General features: G+C 44.3%; 1 protein-coding gene across 1 annotated transcript in view; it reads left to right on the plus strand.

The window, feature by feature from the left end:
• Positions 1 to 13,926, plus strand: part of NUMA1 (nuclear mitotic apparatus protein 1) — a 3,180,433-nt gene that overhangs the window by 2,935,923 nt on the left and 230,584 nt on the right. Inside the window, exon 27 of the mRNA XM_044072777.1 lies at positions 6,404 to 6,592. Within this exon, the coding sequence (XP_043928712.1) occupies positions 6,404 to 6,592 (189 nt within the window). The remainder of the gene's footprint in view (positions 1 to 6,403; positions 6,593 to 13,926) is intronic.

Here is a 13,926-nt window from a genome sequence, read left to right on the forward strand (position 1 = left end):
GATGCATCTGCAGTCATAACAAATGGGTTGTCCTGTCATCAGGCAGCCCTTCGGTCGGCCGGATTCCAAAGTCTGGGTCTGGCTTCGGCTGATGTCGCACTTCACCCGACTTCATCTCTGCTGGTCTTTGGGTATAAAGGCATCAGCCGACGCCATTTTCCTCAGTCTTTCTTGCCGCGTGGTGCCCGAAGCAGAAGCTGTTCGCAAGTGCCGGTCGGTCAGATCCAGAGATTACTACTACCGAATACTACTTCGAAGACTTCTAAAAGCTAAGTACCCCGTTGGGGACTCTTTCTTGCCTCAGCCGATGTCAGAAAAAGTCAATAACTGTTTAACTTGTGGGAAACAAATACCTCATAAAGATTTCCACTCTTACTGTTTGCCTTGTTTAGGCCCAGACCACGACGTAGCAGCCTGTTCGGCCTGTGCTTCCTTCAACCGACGAACGCTTAGGCGTCGGTCAGAGTTTGCTGAACAGTTTTTCGGCTCAGATTTTGCGTACATTATGCCGTCGGATTCTCCGACTACCCAAATTGTTAAAAAACGCAAAGAAAAAGACCGACACTCGCGGTCCGCAGTTTCGGCCGAAACCACGGTTAAGCAAACCGCGAGTGTCTCGGTTTCGGCCGAAACCGAGAAAACTGATCAATCTTCAGCCGAATCCATGACTACTACTGAGGCTCCTGCTACCTTACCTGAATCAGCCTCAGAAATTTTGCCTACAACTGTGGTTCCTAGTGACTTATCAGACACCATCCCCTTGGATGTCTCTACCCCAGCACGTGGTGCTGCTAGGCCTCCTGCAGCCATGTCTATTAAGGCCTTTGCCAGGGCTAAAGCAGCCAAATCTGTTAAATCAGTGCCTGTTAAACCCCCCTCAATCAGGCCCACTTCTAGTTCACAAATACTTACTCTGGCAGAAGATTTAATATCCTTAATTAGGGGATCCCAATCTCACCCAGACAGGGCCTCTCAGCCCCCAGAAAAGAGACCTAGAGCAGAGCCCCCCGAGCCTGTGTCCTCTGATTCCGCGGATGACTCAGACATTACAGACCAGCCAGAGGCTCCTTTTTCCAATTATGAAGACTCCGATGCTGAAGAATCCATTCCAGCTGCTTCTCCACCAGAGGAATTCTCCTTTGGGGAAACCTTACATGCCATGAGAGAACAATTCCAATGGCAGGGACAGGATTTCTCAGATTCAAGAAAAAGGCTTAGGACTTTTCTGCACTTACCACAACATAGGCCCTTAGCTATACCTCCTGTCCTGTCTGTTGTGGACGATGCATTTAATGATGTCTGCACTGCACCTGATTCTCTACCTCCAGCCCCTGCCAAACCAGATAGATTTTACAGGGTGCCAGACACTCATCACCACCTATACAAGGCCCCTCTTGCAGACCCCGAAACTATATCCCAGGGGCCTAAGGCAGTAGCCTCAACCACAGCAAAAAACCCTATTCCCTCTGAAAGGAAATCCAGGTCCTTAGAGATGGGAAAAAAGTCTACACCTCTGCTACTCTCTCAGCTAGAGCTTTAAACTGTCAGTTTCACATGATCCAATACCAAGAGTTTATGCTTGATCAGTTAATTAAAAAGCTGTCCTCTGATGAATCTCTAGATAAGAAATATGTATTAGAAATGGTGAATAACATCCAACAGGTTAGTAACCATTCCTTAAAATGTGGCTATGATGCACTGGAGGCTTCATTTAGATCAGCTATGACTGGCACAGTGATAAGAAGACATGCATGGTTGAAAGAACAGGTCTTACCGGATCATGTTAAAGCTAAGCTATTGGATGCTCCTATGGATAAGGCCAGTCTATTTGGGGAACCTGCCCAGCAGGTAATGAAGAAAATGGAAAAGAAGGCAAAATCTGTACAAACAGTTAAAGATTTCCTACAGGTTCAGCCTCCAAGGTTTAGCAGGAACTGGCCTGCCAAAAATTGGTCCTTTCCTGACTCCACAAGACCACAAAGGGGCAGGAACAGACGCTCTAGGGGCAGAAATCAATCCAGAGGAGGTGCCTACAGAGGACGACAGTGGCAAGGCAATAACCGAGGTACAGACACAACCACTGCCACTGCAACAGGACAATCACAGTGACTTGGTTCTGATTCCGCCTACCAGGGAGCAAATAGCAGCACCATTAGGCGGAAAGTTAGCCTTATTCTCGAAAAATTGGCACTACATCACAAAAGACAAGTGGATTTTGCAAACCATAGACCAAGGCTACCGGTTCCACTTCCACACTTTACCAGTAAAAAGAGGAATGCCAAACCTGCCCCCAAATCAAAAAATAGAAGCCCTGCACCAAATAGCGGAATTAACAAAGATGAGAGCTGTGGAAAGAGTACCAATAACAGAACAGGGCAAAGGATTCTACTCCAGACTCTTCCTGGTACCAAGAAAAGAGAAAAACTGGAGACCTATTCTCGACCTGTCCATCTTAAACACATACATCATTGTCCCAAAATTCAAAATGCTGACCCTACAACAACTTCTTCCCATGCTGGGCAAGGAGTGTTGGCTGGTAACTCTAGATCTCAAGGAGGCATACCTGCACGTCCCCATTCAACCAAATTGCAGAAGATACCTCAGATTTCTTGCAGGATCAGAGCATTATCAATTCTCAGCATTGCCCTTTGGCTTATCTACTGCGCCCAGAGTATTCACAAAATGCCTGGCATCAGTAATCGCTCACTGCAGAGTACAGGAATCCAAATTTATCCATACCTGGACGACTGCCTGTTACAAGCGGACAACAAAAGCAAGCTGACAACAGATTTACAAAGGGTCATTTACTTGCTTCAAGCCCTGGGATACACAGTCAATTTACAAAAGTCAAGGCTGATACCATCCCAGACAAGAACTTTCTTGGGCGCGGAATTGGACACAGTAAAACAAATGGCATTCCTAACTGCAGAAAAACAAAAAGAGCTTCCTCTTTACTTCTTGGCATTAACAAAGCAGAACAAACTAACAGCAAGAAAAGTTCTGCAGTTCTTGGGCTTCATGGCATCATGCATAATCTTGGTCCCACATGCCAGACTGCATATGAGAAAGTTACAGTGGTACCTAAAGAATTTATGGTCTCAACACAGGCACAGCTTAGAAACAGAAATACCACTAATCCCATGCTTAAAACAGGAGTTCCTATGGTGGGCTCAGGCATGCCAGTCAAACCCAGGCCTACCCTTCCACAACTTCCGAGCAAGCCAAACCATCACAACGGACGCCTCAGACCTAGGATGGGGGGCACACATGCTGGACAAATGCGTACAAGGACTGTGGACTCAGGAACAGCTTCACCTGCACATAAACCAAAAAGAGATGCTGGCAGTAAAACTGGCAATGCTAAAATTCAGACCATTCCTCAAGGAAGGCCATTTGATGATAAGGACAGACAACACCACAGTCATGTGGTACATCAACAAACAGGGAGGCACTCATTCATACCCCCTATGCAGAATGACTTTGGACCTTTGGAATCTGGCTCTAAGCTACAACATCCAGTTACAGGCAATATTTGTACCCGGAAAAGAGAACACCCTAGCAGATATTTTAAGCAGAACCACCTCGGATGCTCACGAATGGATGCTACACCCGGACATCTTCAAGGCCATCACAAAGAAATGGGGAATGCCACAAATAGATCTATTCGCTTCCCCACAAAATCACCAGCTCAAAAAATACTGCACAAGGACATTCCACCCACTTGCGTGGAAGGTGGAGACTCTATCCTTCAGCTGGAAAGGCCTGACAGCATATGCATTTCCACCTCTTCCCTTGATGCACAAGGTACTACTGAAAATCAAAGAGGAACGTCCAAGGATAATTCTGATAGCTCCGAACTGGCCAAGACAACACTGGTACCCATTGCTGAGGAGCATGTCTCGGGAGAAAATGTGGTCAATACCCCTGATGCCTCTGATGTTAACCCAGAACAGCTACAGCATCATACATCCAAACCTAAAAACCTTGCAACTGACTGCCTGGAACATCACATAGCAGTAACTAACCCAGACCTTTCACAAAGGGTTAAAGACATTATCCTTGAAGCCCGCAGACCTTCAACAAGAAGGAACTATGCAGGAAAATGGAAAAGGTTCGTCATTTGGAGTACTGAAAGAGGAAAAGATGTGTCGAACATAGATATTGCTAACATTCTGGAGTACTTGGCAGAGCTTCTACATACAGGCCTGTCCTATTCCTCCATCAAGATACATGCATCAGCTATCTCATCAGAATACAGCTTTGATCCTCCTGTCTTTTCACATCCTCTACTCAGGCAGTTCCTCAGAGGGATCAAGAATGTAAAACTTCCTAGGAAGCCACCATTACCAGCATGGGACTTGAATTTTGTACTAGAAAAATTGACACTCCCTCCGTTTGAACCAACAGCAACAGCAGATCTACAACACCTGTCATGGAAAACTGCTTTCCTACTGGCTATTACTTCAGCAAGGAGGGTTTCGGAACTACAGGCCTTAATGGCAGTGCAACCCTTCCTAATCTTCCATCAAGATAGGGTGTCCATGAGAACTAACCCTACATTTATGCCTAAGGTGGTATCCAGAGTGTCTTTAAACCAGGCAATCCACCTACCTACCTTCTTTCCCAACTCACAAAACAGAGGTGAAAGAATGCTGCATACCTTGGATGTACATAGACAGTTACCCTACTACCTGGACAGAACCAAAGGTAACAGAAAAACTGACCAGCTCTTTGTAGCCTATGCAACAGGAAGGGAAGGAAAAGCAATTTCCAAACAGACAATCTCCAAATGGATAGGAAATTGCATAAGATTCTGTTACTCCTACCATGGAAAACCAGTTCCACAGAACATAAGACCTCATTCTACAAGGGCTACAGCCACTACCACAGCTTTCTTAAGAGGAGTGGCAACCAAGGACATTATTGAGGCGGCTACTTGGACCTCCGTGCATACATTTGCCAAGCATTATAATTTACCTCTATATTCTAGATCCCGAGCAGGGTTCGCCACTGCTGTACTACAAGGGATCCTGACTACACCATAATTTTTATTCCTCCTCCCCTAGTTTGTCTATGGTATTCTACCCATTTGTTATGACTGCAAATGCATCCATGAAGGACATAGTACAGTTTTGTACCTACCATAAATGTAGATGTCCGAACTGGATAGCATCTGCAGTCAGGATTACCCTCCCTCCTTCCCCTCTGTGGTACTCCTAGGGTATTTACCCTCCTAATAGCTAGCTGGGGGGGGGGTCTCTTATGGTGTATTTGTTTGTATATATGTACATACATGTTTATTTTTTGTGTTTGCCTTCTACTATTTTGGAAACATTGGCATTATCCAAAATTTAGCTTTCCAAGAGGGCAATTGGCATCTGGGGCAAGAAACACTGAGGAAAATGGCATCGGCTGATGCCTTTATACCCGAAGACCAGCAGAGATGACGTCGGGTGAAGTGCGACATCAGCCGAAGCCGGACCCAGACTTTGGAATCCGGCCGACCGAAGGGCTGCCTGACGACAGGACAACCCGTTTGTTATGACTGCAGATGCTATCCAGTTCGGACATCTACATTTATGGTAGGTACAAAACTGTACTTTTTGGCTCCACAGTTCTTCGGCATATCCTTCCTTGAGACCTCCCAGGATTTATGTAGCTGGGGACTCTGACCCTAACGTGAGGAATGGTGACTAGATACCATCAGATTTATAGTTATGTACTTACCATAACTTGGCATCTGTGTTATCTGTAGTCACCATTCATCACGATCCCATCCTCCAGCCCCCTGCCTGGAAGATTGTTTGGATTTGGAGGTTCTATTGGGTCTCTGTTTGGTTTCTATGATTTATCTGTCTCTTTCTTATGCAAACTCCATCTGAGGGAGTGTAGGGCAGCAGAGCATTATGGGAGGGGAGGAGCTTGAGCTAAGCTGTGTTCCGAGTATGCCAGCTCGGATCTGATATTGGATCCAAGACCCTAATGTGATGAATGGTGACTACAGATAACAGTTGCCAAGTTATGGTAAGTACATAACTATAATTTTTGCATTTATATTTTCAAGATTGAAATTTTTAAACAGGCCAGACTTATATTCTTTGCCAAGGGACAGATTTAGCAAGCCTGTCATGTAAGCAAAAGCAGCTGTGCATCAGTTCACTTTACATGCATGCTATGTTGGCATATGTTCTTTGAGAACACCCTTCATTAGTGCTAGTGTTTGAGGATGTTGTCATGTTAAACAAGAAGCTCTTGAACTTTTTCATAATAGATATGTACATAATGCCAGGAATTATCAACCGGTGTCCAATACAGTAATGTATGCTGACAGATAATTGTTCTGTGCTAGTTTGCTATAGTACAACTTTTTGATTCTCTTGTTTGTTACCCTTTGTTTCTGAAGCCTCCACTGGGTATTGCAACTGTAACAGATGAGGAAGTCAAAACAGGAGATCCAAATGAAACTCTGCGCCGTGCATCTTTGTTGCCATCTCAGGTCAAAGAAACCAGTGCTGCCAGCCAAAGTATAACTACTCGGCGGCAAAGGAAACGGCAGTCTGAAGAGTCTCACCACGGTCCAGATACACCAGAGGTATTTGTAATTAACTACGCATTTCATTTTATTGGTTCTGTACAGTTTGAACTTATTTACCCCCTTTTGGTTTTTGCTGTCATGTTTGAGAATGCTTAACCTGCATTCTGTAGCTATCACTGTATGTAAAATGGAGGAGTAGAATAAGCTGTGTAGAAAATGACTGGATTGTTGCCAGCAGGAACTGATGGACTTTTTAAAGTCTGAGTAGAGTAGACATACCTTTGCTAATACATGTAGGTGTCCTAGCTTGAGCAGTTATGCACAAAATCTTCTGAGATGAAAACCCTTTTACACTTCAGTTAAGGTTTTGAATTAAAATGATTAGAAGCTGTTCCTCATGTTGCAGTCTCTTGGAAGTACTTACCTGTTCATCTGTCCACACCTTTTCCAAACAAAATCTTTGGAGATTACCTCCAGAATTGGGGCAGGATTTTTCCCACGGCCATCCTGCAAGGCCTCTTACAATTTGTTTTCCAAAGAGGTAGTTACCCCTGACTTAAGGTTTGGGAATCTTCCTGATTTTTGAAGCTAGCTGCTTTACAGCTGTCTGCCCACCTGCCATCTTCTGCACATATTAGGCTCTGTTTAGCATTTCAGCCTCCATTCCTTCAATTTCAGTTTGTTTGAGGTCCACACTGCTTTATCTGTAAAACAGGTCAGACTTGTGCCATTTTCTATTTTTCATTTTCCCCATGGTCTGTATTTAGCTTTACAGCAAGTTCATATTTTGCTTGTTGTCCCACTCCCTCTTTGTTGCTTCCATTTGTGTTTGCCTTGAGTGTTGCTACCTTGACTTTCCATTGTGTTAACATTTTAATGGGCCTACACTCTAGGCATTCACCAATTAAATGCTTTACCTTTGTAAACCACCAGACGTGTACATTTTGTACTAGACTCGTCATTTCAGCATTCTCATTGGAAAAATGTCTGCATAACGTTATGGTCTTCACTGCAGCCTGCTTAAACTGTATTACATTACATAAGTGTGGTGACCATCATTAGCATGTTGTCTGTTCCTGTTCTGTCACCATACTCGCTCTTCCAGTTCACTGTTAACTTCTGCAGCCATCAGCCTTTGTTTTCTTTGCCCTTTTTCTTCCTACGTTTCTCACTTCTGTATCATCTTCCCATATGCATGTTTCCACACTACTTGCCCCCCATGGGCCACCCCCAGTGCACATGAATCTTTCCTGCAGGTGCTTCTCTCCACCTCTAACCTGTGTTGTTCTCCTTCATATTCTCTTTTCTAGTCTTATTGATGGTGAGATACCATCCGTGTAGAATATGTAGTGTCTGATCTCCTACTCTGTGCAACCATTGCATCAGTTTGCTGGGAGTATTTTTTTTTTGTTTTGTTTTATTTGTCTTAACCCTTTGACAGTTTCAGGAGAGACCCAGAGGTGGTATTCATGCCAACTAGGAGAACTTCTCAACTTTTTGATAATTGCCATGGGATCTTTTACATCCACCTAAGCAGATGGTGCCTCGGTTTAATGTCTCCTCTAAAGGATGGCCCAGTCAGGAGTGCAGCACCCACTTTGTGCTGGCATGCAATGTCAGTATTGGAAAATTAATCCAGCAACCTGATGTGGGAGTAAAGTCCACGTCCTTCTGCACCGAAGACACGTGTGCTACCTGTTGAGTTACTGAGACTGCTTGAGATACTGAGTATCCATCCACGTTCTTCGTTGTTTGTATTTTTTGCTTCCCTCCTCTCTCTTTCATCGTCTCCCTTATTTGTGCTTGACTTGTTTGACCTCGTATATCAGTTTGCATTTCTGTCTCTTCCCTATCCTCCCATTGCATCCTCTGAGCTTCCTTTTTATTTCTGTTCTTTCCCCTTGTCTCCTAGTTGGCTTTCTTCCATGTGTCCCTGAGGGTCATATAGCTCCACCATTCTTCCCTTTGTAGTCAGTACTCCTTATCTAGCTTCTTTAAGGGTTTAGATGTCATGGGGCCCTCTGCTGCTAACTTTGTTCTTTTCATCTAATATTCAATGACTTTTCCATAGTTGATCTTTCTCTCTTCCAGTTCTCCTTTCCCCTTCCTTTCTGTCCCCATAGTATCCTTCTCCCCGTCCCAATAAGTTGTCCCAGATGTTCTTCGTGTTTCACTGTTGCAGTCATCACCTATGGATTTATCCCTGTTGTGGTAGCCCTCAGCCAGCCTGAATACCAGAGTCAGTGTTTTTCTGCGTCTGCTGCCGTTGCTTGCCGTTTGACGTCAGATCGTCAGTGCTGTAAAGGAAGGCAGCAGACGCCATTACACCAGTCTTTCTTGCCATGGAGCCTGTAACAGAAGCAGTTCACAAGTGTGCCGGTCGGTCGCTGCCAAAGTTTGAATTACAGCTGAAAACATCTAAAGATAAGTACCCCATTGGGGATCCTTTTTTCTTGCACTAACCGATGTCCGAAAAAGTTAACAATTGTCTCGCCTGTGGAAAGCAGTTACCACACCGAGACTTTCATTCATACTGTGTCACTTGTTTAGGCCCAGACCACAAAGTTACCCGTTGCCGGTTCTCTGCCCTATTTAACGCAAGAACCATTCGTCTCAGAGCTCTTATTGTAGCCGACATGGCATCCATCAGCCAACAGTCGTAGACATTCTGAAAAAATGTAAGGATAAAGATAGAGACAGGCCACACAAGTCTAAGCCTTCTGACGACTGTACCACTAAGCAGGTTGTCAGTTCTCCAGAGTTCAGTGAGGTGCCCTCGCAACCCCTGATGCCTGATTCGATACCTTTGAAGGTCTCTACTGAGATCCTTTTGGAGTCTGGTATGCCACAAAAATCTTTTGTCTTCCGAGCCTTTGGTTGTCTCTGCCTTAGTTCGGTCCAGAGCTGCGACTCTGGCACTACCGAATCTAGACAAAAACCGACATCTTCTCCGACTAACGTTTCTCTCAGACCAGTGGATACTCTTAGGCCTAGAGGCAAGGCTAGGAAAACTACTCCTAGCCACATCCTACTCCTGCTCCACCACCCCAAGCTCAAATGCTTAAAATGGAGGGTCTTATCACCCTTATCAGGGGTAATCAGGCCACAACTTCTTAAAGGAAAAAAGACCTTTCTCCTGAAATACTGACAGAACAGGATTCTAAGGAGTCTGATTATTCAGATTTTGAAGAGAAACAACTACCTCTCACTGCTAATGAGGATTCAGATGCAGAGGAATCCATTCATTCTGCCTCCCCACCAGAAGATCCTTCCATTGGAGAAATCCTTCACACCCTCAGGGAACATTTCCACTGGGAATCCAAGGGCTTCCCTCAGTCTTAGAAAAGACTGAGTTTCTAGAGCTGCCCCAGCATAGACCCTTGGCCATCCCTCCAGTCTTAGAGGTGGTTGATGATGTTTTCCATGAATCCAGTTTAACTCCTGACGCCATCACACCTCCTCCAAGTAAACCTGACCAGTATTAGAGTACCAGATTCTCTCAAATACCTGTACAGAAATCCTGCTGCAGACCTGGAGGTCATTACACGGGAACCTAAAGGAGCTAGGGCTAGTTCTGCAAAGAATCCTGACAAGGACCCCAGAGCTCTGGGCAGATGGGGTAAAAAAAAGTATGCACCTCTGCACCCTTAGCTATCAGCGCACTCAACTGTCAGTTCCACATGTTAAAATATCAACACCACACTTTGGAACTATTGCAACAAAAAATTTCAACCTTTTCTGACTGTGCCAATTTGAAAGAGTTAACAGATTTACTGCACTCTACTTGTCAAGTGGCTAAGCACTTTTTTTACACTGTGGATTTGAAGCCCTAGAAGCCTCAAGCAGGGCAACAGTGTCAGGATCTGCCATTAGGAGACATGCATGGTTGAAGGAACAACCTCTCCCTGATAGTGTCAAATCTAAATTACTTGATGCACCCCTGGATAAGGACCGCATGTTTGGAGTAAAAGCAGAAGAGGTGCTTTAAAAAGATGGAAGACAAAGCAAAATCTGTGCAAACGGTATAAGATTTCCTTTGGGTGCAGCCTCTTGGGTTCAGCAGGAATTTTCCCTCAAAACACTGGTGTTTTCCTGCACCTAGCAGACAGGGGCAAGGTAAGCCCTGCAGGGACAGACCACCAAGACTTATATCCAGGGACAGCAGAGAACCTAAAAGTGGACCACTCCAAAGGCAGTGAGTTCTAAGCCATCCCTCTAGGGAAAAAACTCTCAATGACTTCCTCACCACTCTGCCCTCGTTTCACTCACCAAATACTAGGAGGATGGCTCTCCCTCTGCTTAGAAAATTGGCTTTCTGCAACAAAGGACCAGTGGGCCTTAAAGGTAATTTTTCAGGGATACAAAGTCTCCTTCTACTAACTCCCAATTCCACTTAAAATGAAAAATAAACTGAATATAAAAAGAACGCCACAGGAACAGCGCCAATGTGAAACCAAACCGTGTTTAATTTGTCAACAGCAAACATGAAAATGCAGCATAACTGCTGCTGTCCACAGTAAAAGAATAAAACAAAAATGGTGTAGTACTGAGCGCTTTTCGTCTGCACAAGTAAACAGACTTATTCAGATACCAACACACCACAACACGGTACTTTAAATATGGTGCTGAAATCACATGGTTAAAATTGCACTTAACCCTTTAATGGTTTGAAAACCATTTCTTTATCTTAGTGTTGTAAATGTTACATAAATCGTTCAACAGCATGTACCATGTTGTAAAACTTTGTGAACAATAAAGTTAATAAAAAAGTTAAAACCCTTTACTGGGTTCTGTGAACACTTGTGACGTTTTATTGATATAGCCCCATAGTTATAGTTATCGATAATAACAGTAATGATAACAGCTCGCACTTTGTATGTTTGTCCCTAATGTTATCCCAAAGTACAAGTATATCACCCTACTGCCCAACCTAGCACATTAATATGCTTATATATTTGGTGTATATGATGGTGACAGTACGTGCACAGTACTGTCACGCCTAACACTATGTATCGTATACTAAAAACCACCAACCAAGATTATTTATATATAACTTAATATACATACATATAAGGATTTTTCCTATTGTTTATGTACGAAGCATATTAATGTGCAGAAACTTTCTGGACTCCCACGAATGGCATCTCCACAGAAAAAATTTTTACAATCATCAGGCGTGGGGGACTCCGGAGGTGGATCTCTTTGCTTCACATCTCCACCATCAGCTGAAAAAAATTTCTGTACCAGGCAGTATCACCTAGCATGGAAGATGGATGCCTTGACCTCTTTCTGGAACACCCTCTCTGTATACGCTTTCCCTCCTCTGCCTCTTATTCCCAAGGTACTGATCAAATAAGGGAGGAGAGACCAAAGGCCATCCTCATTGATCCAGATTGGCCCAGAGACATTTATGCCCCTTACTGCGCAGCCTGACCTTACAGCCTCCCAGGCAGCTTCCCCTGATCTCAGACCTCTTAATTCAGGTGGGGGGAATATGCAGCACCCAGACTTGCAGACTCTCAAACTAACAGCATGGCTAATACTCTAAACTTAAACAAAGGGTCCCTGTTAAGCAAACGGGTCCTAGACATCATCACAGAGGCCAGAAGGCCCAGCACCAGAAAATCTTATGCAGGAAAATGGAAAAGATTGTGCTCCTCAGCCTTCCATCCCTTTTATCCCAGACTACCTAGCGGAGCTACTTAATAGTGGCATCTCCTCTAGTAAAATCTATGCCTTCAGCCATTCCAGATCATTTATGATGCTGAACAGCCCCTTTTCTCTAGTCCTTTGACTAAACAATTCCTCAGAGGGACATCTAATATCAGACCTCCCAGAAGGCCACCCATTCCACCCTGGGGCCTGAATTATGTTTTGGAAAAACTACCTTTACCACCCTTTGAACCTGCTGCTTCACCAGAACTAAGATTGATCGCCTTTTCTCCTAGTTATCACCTCAGCCAGAAGGGTTTCAGAACTTCAGGCACTGATGGCCATTGAGCCCTTCTTCATCTTCCATGCAGACACTGTCTCCCTGAGAACTATTCCCTCCTTTATGATCAAGGTGGTATCTAGTGTAACTCTCAACCAGGCCGTACGTCTGTCCACCTTCTTTCTTAAACCTCAAAACGGTGGAAAGAATTCTGCACTCACTAGACATGCACAGACAGCTTTGATACTATCTGGACCGTACTAAACCCTTCAGGAAAACAGACCAGCTATTTGTCAGCTTTGCCTCAGGGGCAGACGGAAAGCCCTTTTCCAAAGAAACCATTTCCAAATGGATATCACTCTGTATCCATTTCTGCTACAGATTGCATGGAACCCCCCCCCCCAAGTCTATTAGATCCCATTCCACTAGAGCAGCTTCCATTTCCCCATTTCCACAGCATTCCTCTGAGGAGTTCCCACCAGGGGTATCCTGGCAGCTGCCATCTGGACTTCTGTTCATACCTTTACCAAACATTACCACCTACCTCTGTTTCTAAAGCTAGGGCAGGGTTTGCCTCTACAGTTCTGCAGGGCATGCTGACCCATTCCTAGGTCTCTCACACTAATCCTGCCACCCCTGTCCTCAGCTTTGGGAATCCTCCCACAGGTATTGACTGCAACAGTGAAACACTAAGAACATAGTGCAGTTGTGTACATTTAAATGTAGATGTTAGAGTGTATTCACTGTTGCACTCCTAGTTTCCCACCCTCTTTCCCCCTTGTATCTTCTTTTTTCGGGGAGACATAAGTTTTGATGGTGGCTTTTAGCCACCAGGACCACTTTACCTTATTTCCTGGGTCTCTGACTGGTTAGGGCAAGAAAAAGTGATGTAATGGCATTTGCTGCCTTCCTTTTATAGCACTGACGATCTGACGTCAGACAGCAAGCAACAGCAGCCGATGCAGAAAAACATTGACTCTGGTATTCGAGCCGGCCGAGGGCTATCACAGCAGGGATAACCCACAGGTGATGATTGCAACAGTGAATACACTTTAACATCTACATTTATGGCAAGTGTATACAACTGTACTTTCCTTCACTACTTTCTCTTTTTTGCTGCTGATAATACCTTGAGGTTCTGCCCACTGTCTGTAGCATTTTTTTTTCTCTCTATGATATTAACATGTTTCTCTTCTACTGCAGGGCCTTCAAATATGCTTGGGCTCTTAAGGAGCTCTACTTTCATTATTTTCTTAAACCTTTCCTTTTCACTTACCCTTCCCTACTCTCTCAGAATTACCTTTTTTTTTTTTTTTTTTTAAGTTTGGCACTCTTCCAGACTCCACAAACGCTAGTAAAATCTATTTTATGTGCCCACGTCTTTTGGGTTTCTAGTGCCATGACTGGAATGGATCCCATTCCTAAGCCAAAGTATGGTTAAAATTTATGAAATTGTAAT

Source organism: Protopterus annectens, chromosome 5.part1 (genome assembly GCF_019279795.1).
Source record: "Protopterus annectens isolate FY-2018-M chromosome 5.part1, PAN1.0, whole genome shotgun sequence".
Classification (NCBI taxonomy): Eukaryota; Metazoa; Chordata; order Ceratodontiformes; family Protopteridae; genus Protopterus; species Protopterus annectens.